The sequence below is a fragment of the Nilaparvata lugens genome, chromosome 1 (assembly GCF_014356525.2).
Source record: "Nilaparvata lugens isolate BPH chromosome 1, ASM1435652v1, whole genome shotgun sequence".
NCBI classification, from domain to species: Eukaryota; Metazoa; Arthropoda; class Insecta; order Hemiptera; family Delphacidae; genus Nilaparvata; species Nilaparvata lugens.
In genome coordinates this window covers 527,420-542,620 of record NC_052504.1, presented here as the reverse complement: position 1 = coordinate 542,620, position 15,201 = coordinate 527,420, and the positions used below count along the sequence as shown (strand labels likewise).

General features: G+C 36.2%; 1 protein-coding gene across 1 annotated transcript in view; it reads left to right on the top strand.

The window, feature by feature from the left end:
* LOC111057253 (ER membrane protein complex subunit 2-like) overlaps positions 1-14,029 on the top strand; it is a 28,634-nt gene extending 14,605 nt beyond the window's left edge. Inside the window, 3 exon segments of the mRNA XM_039427061.1 lie at positions 6,456-6,612; positions 7,293-7,451; positions 11,625-14,029. Coding sequence (XP_039282995.1) covers positions 6,456-6,612; positions 7,293-7,451; positions 11,625-11,762 — 454 coding nt within the window. The 3' untranslated portion in view covers positions 11,763-14,029.
* Positions 14,030-15,201: the final 1,172 nt, after the last annotated feature.

The window sequence follows — 15,201 nt, the reverse complement described above, 5'->3', positions numbered from 1 at the left end:
AGATGAGGTTAGAATTTCACGTGTACAATTTTTATAAAATTTTGGTCCAAAATAAACATGAAAACTATAAATTTTGAATTTAGATGGCTTAAATTGATAAATTAATTAGAAATATTCCACTCAATTACCACTTTTAACGAATAATATTGAGTTATTTAAGAAATTTGGAACTATTCAAGAAACACAAACTCTTAAACACTAAAGCTCAGCTGAATTAAAATGAAATATTTTGTTAATTAATTATTGCTTCCACATTGTTAAAGGACATTCTGGCAACAGGGCAAAGCGAGTTGTCATAGCGCTATCCGCTTAATTTCATAATTTAGATTAAATATTTTGTTAATTAATTATCAATAATTCTACATTAATGAAAGACGATCTGGCAACATAGCAAAGTGAGAAAGAGATAGCGCTGTCCGCTTTGTTGAATGATAGACAAGGATAGCAATACCATTGCTAAAACATTGCCATTATTACGTGGACATCACTATAGACCAAAATATCGGGGACGCGACAGTCGAGGACTGCGACATTTGAGGGCTGGTTTTCAGTCATCGACGGTCGCAGTCCGCAACTTTCGGGGCTGTGCAAAAATGGAAGAGTCCTGAACTTGCGCAGGCGACATTCCAGGACTCTTTACCAGGAGTCCTGGACTGTCGCAGTCCTCTACAGTCCATCACTGTCGCTTCTGTGCTTTTAGAAGAGTCCTCAATTGTCGGTGTCCTCGTTTGACATCGTCCCAAAATATCACTGTACATGAATAAACATAATGTAAAACTATAATTATAATAGACTAGCAGACAACACGTGCTCCGCAGAGGTCTGATTGAAAACTTGACCTAGTGAAATTTTGAATAATTTAAAGTAGGCTTATAACCATTCTCGGTAAGTTGACCCACTGTGGAAAAAGTGACCCTAAGGGTCGTATTCACAGTCAAAGCTAAAACAGAATTTAATCAGCTGGTGGGCTTGAACTCAAAATGAACCACATTATACTAGTAGTTTTGTGAACAGTAGATCTCACGCAATTTTCTCATCCACAAGTATCTGGTGTTACCGGCTACTCCAGACATTTGTGTAATGCATGCAATGAATAATCCACTGGTCAGCTGATTGATTATAAATAATTCTATAGTCTGATTAAAGGCCGGGACACATGTGACCGCACCGAGCCCGCGCCGACGTACGGCCGATCTAAGCTCACAACACGGTGATGGTGATAGGAGAACACACCTACTTCGTGCGACAGCCGAGCGGCAGCAGTGTCTCAGTTCTGTAGTTCTACTGTCTCAGTTCTGTAATGCTACTGTCTCAGTTCTGTGTGGTCTGATTTCTGAATGTGTTGTTGAAAATATAACACTATTACAAGCTTGTCACATCCGATTTAAATTGAGATGACAGTATAAAATAATTATAATAATTTCTCTGGATGTTGGACGACACATCCAGAGGAGTTTATTCATAAATTCAGGAACATTACATATTATTTTTTCATACATTTTCAATAATATACAATTTCAAGGTTTACAAACGATACCTCACTATATAATATATGTGTCGAGGTTATCATCAAATTTATGCTACAAAAGATAATACAAAAAATCTAAAACGATATATATTACCTTAGGAAACCTAGTACAATGATACTAAACCGAGGTACTAATTTTCTACCTATAAATCACCTTATTTAAAAAGAATACTACTTAAATCTAAATCCTACTTACTATTAGTTCCTCACTATGTATCCCAATACTGAATAAAATAAAATATTGACTAGGAGAAGCTCCCACAGCAATATCGATGAGAATAAGAAACAATACTTCTTTGATGATCATTCACTTGATTTATTTGTTTTGAGTTTCTGGAGTGAGAGTTGAATATGATTCAGAAACGGTGCTGACTTCAATTTTTTTTTCAATTTTAGACTAATTACTATATTTCGGTGCATAACAATACTACAATCAGTCATTTATCGGAAATATACAGAGAGCGGTAAAATGATCTGACGGTTTTCGCTGCTGCGCTGTCGAGCGAGTGAGTGGTGGGGGTTGGTGGGGATAGCGGTGTTTCAGATCCTACGTGCGGACATTTTAGTAGCCATGGAGCAGTGGTCGGCTGAGCACCGCGCGTTCGTTGTGGAAGCATATTTTAAAAGTGGCGATAGTGTTGTTGCTGTTCAGCGGCAGTTCCGCAGACGTTTTAATGTGGGTCCGAGAGGGAAAGTTCCAACTCGAAACACCATTTTGCTGTGGGTGGATAACTTTTGAGCTACCGGTTCAGCGTTAAAACGGAAATCAACGGGCCGTCCAAGGTCAGCCCGGACGCCAGAGAACGTCGAGAGAGTGAGGGAAGCTGTGGAAGCCAGTCCTCAGCGGCCTGCACGCAAACAAGCTGCTGCTCTGCGCATGTCTGACCGTTCGCTAAGAAGAATATTACGGTACGACCTGCACTTTCATCCGTACAAAATTGCTATCGTGCAACAGTTGAAGCCCACTGATTATGCAAAGCGCAACGCATTTTCAGAGCAAATGATTGATTCGCTTACAGATGACAAAATCTTCATTATGAGCGACGAAGCGCATTTTCATTTGGATGGATATGTGAATAAACAGAATTTCCGCTATTGGTCGGCAAAAATCCAGAAGAACTGCATGAACGTCCCCTACAAAACATTGTGTTATAGGCCCATACTTTTTTGAAGAAAACGGTCGAACCACAGCAGAATTTGGTTCCAGCAGGATGGAGCAACTGCCCACACAGCTGATGAGGTAATGAACCTCTCAAGAAGCAAGTTTCATGGCCGAGTCATCTCGCGTTTCGGGGACATTGCGTGGCCAGCTCGCTCCCGGATCTCAGCATTTGTGACTTTCTTGTGGGGACTGCTGAAATCAAGAATGTACACAAAACAAAACCCCGCACATTGGATGACCTGAAGGAAGCCATACGTCAAGAAATAGCCAACCTTTCTCCTGCAGTGTTAGGGAAAGTGTTTGACAATGAGATGTGCAATGATGTGCACTGTTCCAATGTGCAAGATTGGAAGAATGCATGGCCCAAGATGGTCATCATTTGAAAGATGTCATCTTCAAATCTTAAACAGATAACATAAACATTTCGTTGCTTATTTTTATAAATGTTCATAAATAGCAATCTGTAATATGCAATAAAACCCTTTGTATCTCTTAAAACTATTGAGTTATTTACTCTTTAAAACCGTCAGATCATTTCGCCGCTCTCTGTATGTCAGCAACAAAATTGCTATCTGCTGTCTTCTGCATCTAAACGTAATTAATTTAAAATTTAAGACACAGTCACGGGTTCCTTCTTTTATACTTGTTTATTATGTATATTATACATTTGGCTAAACTTATTTGGTTCTACTTTTACTTATTTTTCCGTTCAACCATATTTCTCATCACTTTGATCGTACAAAACTGGAAAATTCCGTATCTCTTCAACAAGTTTTTCACTCTCTATGTTGAACGAGGCCGCACCGTCACCGTCAAAAAGTAAACTGAACTAGTCGGTGAATGCGCGGGCACGGCTCGGGCAACAAACACGGCGACGGTGCTGGCGCGGTGCGGTAGTATGTGTCTCTACACGTTTGAAAGCCTTTGTTTTCTCACTCGCCGTAGTACGTCCGACACTCGGCCGTACGTCGGCGCGGGCTCGGTGCAGTTATGTGTGTCCCCGGCCATAATCCTATCTTCAGAGTAGATTATATATACGTCTGTGTAATCACTTGTCAGCTGATTGACTATGAATAATTCTATAGCTGATTATCCCACTTCAGAGTAGATGATAATATATATAGTGATATCGGAATATGGAGGAAATTCCTTTCCCTTCCGTATTATCCTATAAAATGCAAAATTTCGAAAAAACCTTGTGTACACATCGACGCGCAGTTAAAAAAGGAATATTCCTGCCAAATCTCATAGAATTTTATAAACGCGTTTGGCCGTTTATACATACATTTATATATACATATAAATGCGTTACTTACGTACATACAGACAGACGAAAGAAAATCCGAGTTAAAGCATAGACCTTACTGCGTTCGGTCAATTAATCAAAATTTGGGGAAGAAACAGTTTTGGGCTGTGGCTGTTGGTCCTTGCCCAATCATTTTAATGATTTGTCTTTGTATCTAAATAAATGAATAAATAATTAAGGAACGTGACTTAATATGGATTTAATCCAATTTAGGGCCGTTTGCACAGTATAGATTGCTAAACTCGATTAAGTTAATCTGAAAGTTTAAACTTGAATCGGTTTTCTTAGTGCATTTACTAATCTAGTTTAAGTTAACTAGTTTAGCGTTAAGTTGGTAATAGAATGCCACCGTTTATAATATCAGGAAGGCTGATTTTTACATGAAATTTGTTATTTGTTTACAAACGATCAGTAAATTGAGGTTATGTAGCTACTATTTCCTAGTTCAAAATCCACAGAGCTGTACGGTAATAAAAGTGAAAAGCGATCAAAAATGACGAAATGCTATATTACTATTAGATACAAACTTATCTTTAGTAGGCTCCAAAAAATATATTTTAGAATGTTTTTAAAAAAGCGATTTTGTTACTTAAATCTACTACGGGCTTCCTTGGTTATTAGAAATCTCTCGAAAGCAAAATATCTCAGTTATGTTTTATTAAAAACATATTAATCAATGACCACTGTCAAAAATTGTCTTATTTCCTATCAAGTGATTTATTTAATCAGATACTGGATTGGCAGTTGCTTTATTCAAGAAAACCGTTGAGAAAATTCTCTATCATCCCAGAAATTTAAATCATTCGTTTTTGCCCAATTTTTCTCAGTTTTAAAATTTCTTTGCAGTCATCTTTATCAATCGCATTAAAAACGTCCATAAATTCCTCCATTATAATTATTTTTTACATTCAAATAATAATTCACTATAACCCAAATAATTAATAACTATCGTCTAAGGAAGCATTAAAAGCAACTGTCGAAATAGTTATTTGTGCAACTAGTGCGCAAAGTGACAGTTTGCTGCACCGAAAGAAACGTTTACGCCCGACCCGTAGGCGAGGGCGGAATGGCTTCTTGAGTGCAGCAGAGGAACTTTGCGCATGTATTACACATTAAATTTTTCCTACAGTTACCATTGAATATGAAAAGTCGGTAATTATGGGTATAATGATGGCTGAAATCCATCAAATGTTTGTGTGTGTGTGATGCTGTTATTAATAACAACCTCAATTCATTTAAAAATTAATAATCCAGTTGAAAATTCTCAGCAAAAGATCTCATTTTTATTTATTCAAGAATTAGAAAAATACAGATGGAACAAAAAATTCACATTCAAAATACACGCCAACAGCTTGTTGGCTGAACCGAGCTGCAAGATGGCAGAACACAACAAGATGGCTGAACCGACAAGCGCGCGACCTAGCGCGAAGAATCGTACCCGTACCTAAGTTTGTTTCATCCAGCTAAAAACTACTGAAACACGATTCAGAAATTTAGACTTTTGCTCAAATTACCGAGAAAAATGCTCAAGTAACCTGAAAAATTTTATAAAAATATCATAGACAACAGAGAATATTTATTGTAGTATTGTTATGTTTTTTATTTATAGAATATCGAACGGTAATCATTTAACCTCAAATTCGAATTTAATATGTATATTTGCTACTTTTCTCATTTCTTGCAGTTGAAATAATAATTATCAATAGGAAAGAACTATTATTTATTATTAAATTATGAGAATTCGTAAATGATGATTATTTAATTATGATTTAGATGAACATTATTCTTGTTTTGGATTTCTAGATTGGGATTCTATCACAAATGTAGGGTAGCCATTGAAATGTTTCTTATCTAAATCTAACCACAGTCATTGTTACCAACTTAATTTTTGTTTTCGTGCACTAATCCTCCATATAACCCACCAACTATTTTGTGTTGCCATGTTGCAAATCTGGAGTGCAGAAAATTTTTTTCCCGCACTAGAGCGGAAAAGTGAATCTTTGCGTTCTGTAATCAGTGCAGGAATCGTCACTTTTCAAGGTAACTGTAGGAAAAAATAATTTACCATCAGCAGGTGTTGTTTCCCCATCAAATCTTTACAGATTTCAAGTTAATCCAAATTATTTGGTTTAAACCTCCTGCTTTGGAGGTTTAAACTTTCCCAGAGTTTAAACTCAATACAGAGTTTAAACTGATAATGTGCAAACGGAATTTTAGTTTAAGCCAAAAAAAATCCAGATTTGGTTTAAGCTTTAGCTTAAACTTACACTGTGCAAACGGCCCTTAAAGTTAAATTTAGTTTAATCGGACACTGCGCAAACTGCACTAAGAATAACAGACTCAATCCGAAACAGTTTTCGAATTTATGTTGAAAATTATGAATTATAAATTCTATGAATTTATGTTAAAATTCTAGAAATGTTGTGAAATGAAAGTGATGTTAATATTGTTGGTGTTAGGTTCATGATAGACCAGGAAGGCTGGCAGGAGCTGTGTGACCTGTACCTGCAGGAGTCCGAGTACGGCAAGGCCGCATTCTGCATGGAGGAGCTGATTCTGCACAATCCTCACAACCATCTGCTGCATCAGCGCTATGCTGAAATCAAGTACACGCAGGTAAGGTTAGCTTCTTTCTCCTCCTCTTCTTCTTCTTCTTCTTCTTCCTCTTCCTCTTCCTCTTCCTCTTCCTCTTCCTCTTCCTCTTCCTCTTCCTCTTCCTCTTCCTCATTCTTCACCTCTTTATTTCCTCACTTCTATAATTGGAAACGTATTTCTTTGACGAAATAAAACATTCCTAAATTATTCAAAATAGCTGAAACTTTACACTATTTTCTCTTTATTCTATTTTGTGTTCAATTTTCTTCGAAATTCAATTTAAACGTGGACTGCGGCCAATTTTCTGACTCCAGCTGTTTGAATTCTAGAACTTAGCTAAATCCCGAGCTCGGAAACCGGCCCTTAGAGTGTGAGAACACAGAGATTGGTCTAGCGTTCAGAATACCAGTGTAAATCTCAGTTGAACTTGCCTCTTTTGTAAGACGGCTTCTGTGATTGGCTTCGTGGAAGTAATCACGATTAAACTTAACCGGCTTTTGTGCAACCGGGCCTAGAACTTAGCTAAATCCCGAGTTCGGAAACCGGCCCTAGAAGTAGAAAATTTATATTATCAAATGAAATTATGTTTAGGTTTTAATATTAGTTTCATATTATTAAGTGAAATTAATTTTGAAATTATTAATGTATAATGCTGATATTTTTGTTTTATTTTTTGAGAAAATTGATTTGATTTTTGCCAGGGTGGTTTCGAGAACATGGAGTTGGCGCGTGCGCACTACTGTTTGGCGCTCAAGCTGAACGCGGCCAACATGCGCGCGCATTACGGTCTGCTGCTCTGCGCCGCAAACATGGCCGCCTCGCCCAAGTGCAGCTCACAGAAGCGTCGCGACGCACACAAGGTAATACAAGTCATAATACATTCTACAGATGGAATTAAATAGAGAATGCATTTATTCAAATGCTAATTAATATATAATTATTATTTAACGAATATCCTAAATAAATGCTGTAAACACCCCGAAGACTTCTGCTACTGCAGACATTGACAACAGGGTTAACAGCTAGATGGAAATTCGATGAGAACTACTATCCAAAAATTATTTGCCAGCCCGGGAATCGAACCCGGTACCTCCCAATTGCTAGTCAGGAATGCTTACCCTTACACCGATTCCCGGGATGGCAAATAATTCTTGGATAGTAGTTCTCATCGAATTTCCATCTAGCTGTTAACCCTGTTGTCAATGTCTGCAGTAGCAGAAGTCTTCGGGGTGATTTCCAGCATTTATTTAGGATTTTCGTTAAATAATAATTACATAATACATTCATTATACTGGCAGGTAGGAAGTAAGAAGTAACCCGTGCTTCAAAAGGATTTAATTAAACACATTACAAACTGGACCCACTGAGGTCTTGAAGAATTTAAAATTGGCCAATAACCGTCCTAGGGTAATTAAGAATCTGTATGCAAAATTTCAAGTTAGTTTCAGTCCAGTAGTTTAGACGTGATGATGCGTCAAACATAATTTTCATATCCCGTACAAGTAAATGCAGAGCCGTTTGACGAGTTTGGAAGGGTTATAAGTAAATGAACCGTTCAACTTAGAAAAACATTTTTAAAGGATTCAATTTAGTTTGAAATATAGTTTTTATTGTTAATTTTTTTGGAAATTATATCAGTTAAATGGCAGCCATAAGCAGCAATACACCGATGTAGCGTATTTTGAAGTTTTAAAACGCATTTTGGCACACTGCGATTGGTAAGGCTCTTCTCTGATTCGCTCCTTTAGTTCCTCCAAGTTGTGTGGGCATTCTTGGAAACTTTATTCTTGAGTTAATCTCATAGAAAAAATCACATATGCTTACATCGGGTGAGCGTGTTGGCCATAGTTCTTTGAGAATGGCAACATCATTGTCAATGTCACCTCCCAGCGTTATGTGACAATGCTACAAACGTTTCTGCGCCCCAAACTGGAAGACCTTGCTGAGGAACATGACTTGGGAGAAATATGGTTCAGCAGGATGAAGCTACAGCCCACACAGGGCGCATTTCAATGAATGTGTTGAGACAAATGTTTTTAGGGCGGCTTATCTCACTAAGGGTGGACTTGAGGTGGCCGGCACGCTCACCCGATTTAAGCATATGCGATCTTTTTCTATGGTGCTACCTCAAAAATAAAGTATTTAAAGATCGCCCACACACCTTGGAAGAACTGAAGGAGCGAATCAGAGAAACGATCCAGGCCTTACCAATCGCAGTGTGCCAAAATGCGTTTTAAAACTTCAAAAATACGCTACATTAGTATATTGCTGCTTATGGCCGCCATTTAACTGATATAATTTCCGAAAAATTTACAATAAAAACTATATTTCAAACTGGATTGAACCCATTGAAGAGTTTTTTTTTCAAGTTGAACGGTTCATTGGAAGGGTTATAAATAATCAAATCAAAATCAAATGGAAATAAATTGATTTTGATTTGATTTTGATTTGATTATTTATAACCCTTCCAAACTCGTCAATCGGTTCTGCCCTACCCTGTATTATAGATTATGTAAAATTTTTCACTTTGCAATAGTTGCTAAAGTGAGCTCCACGTTATAATGGCAGTGTTTGGTTAGCAATGGTTAAATTAAATGGTTAAATGGTAAGTGGTTAAATCACCATTTACAAGTTTAAAATGCTGAGAACATTGATTGATGAGAAGTGCATAAAGGTGGTCTACTATTCCTTAGTTCAGTCTCTGCTTACCTATGGGATTGTAGGATGGGGGGAACAAACTACGTGCAACTTGACCCCCTCTTAAAAGTGCAAAAACTAATAATGAAGCAGAGGCCACCTTGTTATCCGTCAGACCAGCTCTTCAATGAGTTTAGTGTTATGGACATAAGACAGCTGTACTCCTTGGAAATAATTTGCAGACTACACTAAAAACCCGGAAAACTTTCAACATAGGGACCACAGTCATAACACAAGAAACAGAAACCTTCTTATTAGGAACGTGGTGGCTAGGAAGGCAATATATCAACGACACTTCAACCACCTAGCACCAAAACTCCACAATCTACTTCCAGCACAAATCAAGTCAATAGAAAACCCAACACGATTCAAAACTGCCGCTAAGAATTGGATTATTTCAACTGGAAGACATCATAATTATAGAAAACATAATCTCAAACAATATGTGAGCTCACTTACTCACTTAGTACATGGGTTTCCCATAGCTGAGTAGGATTAAATTCCATATTTTTTTATAGACCTATTGTATTGTATTTTTGATATTTAGTACTTTTTATGTTTTTAATTGCTTTTTTGTATTTTTTTTAAAGGAAATACATTTATTTATTTATTATTATTAATTGTATTGCTATCCTTGTCTATCATTCAACAAAGCGGATAGCGCTATCTCTTTCTCGTTTTGCTCTGTTGCCAGATCGTCTTTTAACAATGTAGAATTAATAATTAATTAACAAAATATTTCATCTTAATTATGAAAATTCATTTTGAAATTATTGAAAAATATAATTTTTCGCTTAATAAAATATAATTGATTATTTTAAACGAGAATGAATAGTTAATATAACATTAATAAAACTGTATCAGCTACCGTCTATAGAAGGCATTGACAAGGCAACGTTGTTCTCCTATCTTTCTCCACTACCATTTTAACATGGACCCCACTAAAGGTCTTGCTGTTATTGTTTCTTATTTCAACCAACTCCTGCCGTCCAGTGACTTTTGCGCCACTAATATAGATATTATTAATTTGTGCTTTGACGATACACTATCACGATGCTCTTGAACAGTGGTCGCCAAACAGTCGATCGCGAGCTACCGGTAGCTCGTGGGGAAGTTTTTGGTAGCTCGCAGAAATGCTCGTGCATAAAGAATGTCGTCCAGTTTGAATATAAACACTTTCCCAGTCTGAAGAAAATCGATGACGAGAAAAATCCTCCACAGCACCGCGACAATAACCGAAAATACGTTACAATTCTTTCAGACTTGAGACAACAGTTTGATCAACGATTTCAAGATTTCAAAAGCATATCAAATATGGTACAATTCATCAACTCTTTTTTATGCAGAAGATTTTGCAGCTTGTGTTGTACAACATTTTGGTGGAGATCAGGCTTCAGTTTAAATGGAATCTGTGGATTTTCAAAATGATTTTTGTCTCTCAGATCACTTTCTACAACTGGAAATATTTGGCCTCAAGTCCCCAAAGAAAAATATCAAAATATTATTCAAGTTGCATTGAGGTTGAAAACTATGTTCAGCTCTACTTACTCGTGTGAAGCATCTTTTTCAAGTATGAAATTCATAAAAAATCGATAAAGGAACAGACTGACAGATGAACATTTGGACAACTGCATCAGAATGGCGGCTACAACGTACACTCCAAACATTAAGAAAATACTTGATGACCAAAAAGAGTTCCACTGCTCTCATTGAAATGTACATTTCAACTTTTGTTATACTTTTTGCTATGAGATAAGTAGATTTCAACACTAGAAATTTATCTTTAAAGGCAATAAAAGATACTTTCTTCAGTCTAATATTCCTTGGTAGCTCACTAGAAGTTTTATAAATGCTATTCTAGCTCACAAGCTCATGAGTTTGGAGACCATTGCTCTAGAACATGGGTTTCTCATAGTTGAGTAGGTTAATTTCCGAAAAAATTATTTTTATTTATATTTGTAGTATATTTCATTTATTGTATTTTTGAATATTGTGTACATTTTATTGATTAGTTTGCTTATTTGTATATTAATGGAAATAAAATTTATTATTACTATTACTATCTGATGCAACCAACTTTTTTGAGAATGTATAAGTTATGAATTAAAGTAGATTAAAGAATGATTAAATAATGTGTATCTCTCTCAAAAACAATACACAATTTAAGATGATACACCATTCACAATTGAACAATTTAAAGTTGTATACAATTTTATTGTATTTTATTTGTTTTGTAATTCTTGGTTATTTTGTTTTGTCTTGTTTTGTGTGTTTTTAATAATAATTTAGTAATAATCTTTCTTACAAGTTTAAATGCATTGGTATTTGATTTGTAGGCAGCAGCCTGGGCCCTGAAGCAGATCGGCGAGCGATACGAGTTACATGCTGGTGCAAGTCAAGGTCAGGATAATCAGCTGACAGCTCTCGAAGGACTGGTCGCGTCTCTGCAGATTGCTCCAGTCGCGCAGAATTGAGTCAATCATACAAACTTTGATTAAGTGATATCTTTGAGAAAAGATAGGATAAGAAGAGCACCCATGGTTTGTAGAAGTCATTCAAAGTTTGGAAGTTTTATATCAAATTATGGTGTTGTGTATCAAGTTGAGATGATACTGTATCATGTGTGTTGATATTGTATCATTTGAGATGATACTGTATCATGTGAGATGATACTGTATCATAGTGTGTTGTTACTGTATCATCTGTGGTGATACTGTATCATTTATGGTGATAAATATAGAAAATATAGCATAAGAAGATATCCTATGGTATAGGGCGTTTATGTTTCAAATTTCACTGTTAACTCAAGCCGATAGTACTTGTAGTTTTTTTTCTGAAGCTGATAGTCTCTCATACTGTGCCGTTCTTACACTCTCACCCCAACAAAACAGTGATAATAGACAAGTCGACAGTAATAGGCTTGAGTTAACAGAAAATCGGTGTTTATGTTACAAATTTCACTGTTAACTCAAGCCGATAGCCGTGGTAGTTTTTTGTGACGCTAGTAGTCTCTCATACTGTGCCGTTCTTACACTCTCACCCGGCCAAAACAGTAATAATAGACTGTAGTCGACAGTAATAGGCTTGAGTTAACAGAAAATCGGCGTTTATGTTACATATTTCACTGTTAACTCAAGCCGATAGCCGTGGTAGTTTTTTGTGACGCTAGTAGTCTCTCATACTGTGCCGTTCTTACACTCTCACCCGGCCAAAACAGTAATAATAGACTAGTCGACAGTAATAGGCTTGAGTTAACAGAAAATCGGTGTTTATGTTCCAAATTTCACTGTTAACTCAAGCCGATAGTCCTAGTAGTTTTTTTGTGCCGCTGGTAGTCTCATACTGTGCCGTTCTTACACTCTCACCCAGCCAAAACAGTAATAATAGACTGTAGTCGACAGTAATAGGCTTGAGTTAACAGAAAATCGGCGTTTATGTTACATATTTCACTGTTAACTCAAGCCGATAGCCGTGGTAGTTTTTTGTGACGCTAGTAGTCTCTCATACTGTGCCGTTCTTACACTCTCACCCGGCCAAAACAGTATTAAAAGACTGTAGTCGACAGTAATAGGCTTGAAATTTGGAGCATTAACGTCCCATACCATGGGATATCTCATTATCTATCTTTTCTCTATGTTGATATAAAATTATAGATCATTGATTAAGTTATAATATTGATAATAAAAAAGTGCTGTTACCGCGGCAGCTGGGGGGCTGAATTTAATTTATAAAAACATCGAATAATTACAGTAGAAAGTTGTCAATTTGAGACATGTCAGTACATGTATAAAGTTAAAAACATGAATACTGTACAGTAAACATGTATAAGAGCCAAGCCACATCAGGCATTTTAGGTGTTTTCAGACGAGTCGGCAGGGCAAGAAGCTCCCCGATTAGCTGATTATCAGCTGATTCCCGAACGCCAACCTAATCAGCCAATCGGAGAGCTTCCTATCCTGCCGACTCATTTGAAAACTATTAGATCTAAAGTACATGATTTTTATGTTGAAATTCAAAAAGCTATGCGATGTACCCCAGCATGCACAATATTCAGCCGAATAAAGAATCTAAATTGTCTATTGAAATTAATTGAATGTATTCATTGCAAGAGACTCGCCTACTTTTTCCAATGTGAAAATATTTTGATTTTGAGAAATAAAAAATGAAATCCACTTATTACCTTTCAACCGTACAGTTGTGTTGTGAGTGATGTTGTGGTACTTTTCTATAATGAAAACACAAATTTAAATTGTCAACCACTTTTTAAACTTTACACTAAAAAAAGGTTGACAATTTAAAATTGTGTTTTCATTATTAACTTTCATTTGAATTGTCAACCACTTTTTAAACTTCACACTAAAAAGTGGTTGACAATTTAAAATTGTGTTTTCATTATCAACTTTCATTCTGTAGCTTTACAGTTGTACAAATTTATAGATCTTATGATACCTGAAGCATGATAATAAAGTTTTAAACAATTTCCGCCGGGCTGGCTAAAACATTCTACCATGTTCATCTCATTAACTTTACTACCTCCATCAGTGGTTATCGAAAGTTTTATTCAATGTTAGACATTTTTTTGTTTGCTTCGTTCTTCATTCATTTTCATCTTATGTTAGATTATTTGAGAATAAAATATATTTGATCATATTATATCATTGTAATCATCATGTTGTATTAATTCAGAATCTTTAGTTGTTGGTTGTTTTGTGTTTTCTAAATAAAATTTGAAAACGTGTAATTTATTATTGTAATTAATTGATTAGTCTAATGAATTTCTGTACGTTGACTAGTTAACTTGGTCATGTGATAGTACAATATTACTTTCCTTGCCCTATTACCATAAGTAAGGAAAGTATTGCTTTCCGAAAAAAATTAAGGTACCCCAATTTCCAAAATTCTATACGTTTCAAGGTCCTTTAAGTCCAAAAAAGTGGTTTTTGGGTATTGGTCTGTATGTGTTTGTGTATGAGTGTATGTGCGTCTGTGTACACGATATCTCATCTCCCAATTGACGGAATGACTTGAAATTTGGAACTTAAGGTCCTTTCAGTATAAAGATCTGACACGAACAATTTCGATCAAATGCAATTCAAGATGGCCGCTAAAATGGAGAAAATGTTGTCAAAACAGTTTTCTTTGCGATTTTCTCGAAAACGGCTCCAACGATTTTGATCAAATTTATATCTAAAAAAGTAATTGATAAGCTCTATCAACTGCCACAAGTCCCATACCTGTAAAAACTCCAGGAGCTCCGCTCCATCTATGCAAAGTTTGATTTTAGATTTCCAATTATCAGGCTTCAGATACAATTTGAACAAAAACTTTCAAGTGGAAAAGATTGAGCATAAAAATCTTTACAATTAATGTTCAGGAACATTTTCACCCTAAATTGAAAATAAGCTCGAAGTTCCAGAAAATTAGATTATTAAATTGCGAACTGTTAGCAACTGTTGACTCTATTAAATCATTCATCATGAAGAGATAGCAGACTTCGTGTGTCTCTAGCGTTATTGTCCTGTCACCAGCTGGCTTAGATCTTTGAATAGTAGACTTGAGATGCGCGAGAACACTAGCGTCAGTTGATCAATTTTCTTAACGGCAAGGAAAATTGTGTGAGTGCGCCACACCAGATTTTTTTATTTTTATTTAAGGTAACTACATTACCAAAAAAGCTTAGCCTACTAAATGCTTGTCAGATTTTTCTTCATGGAAAGGCTGTTTGAATTTAAGGCCTAAGCTACACGAAGCATTTTTTAGGCGTTCTCAGACGAGTCGGCAGAGCAGGAAGATCTCCTATTGGCTTATTAGGTTGGAGTTTGGGAATCAGCTGATAACCAACCAATCAGAGTGCTTCCTGCCCTAAACGCCTGAAAGTACGCTTCGTGTGTTATGGCCCTGATAGATTTGTAT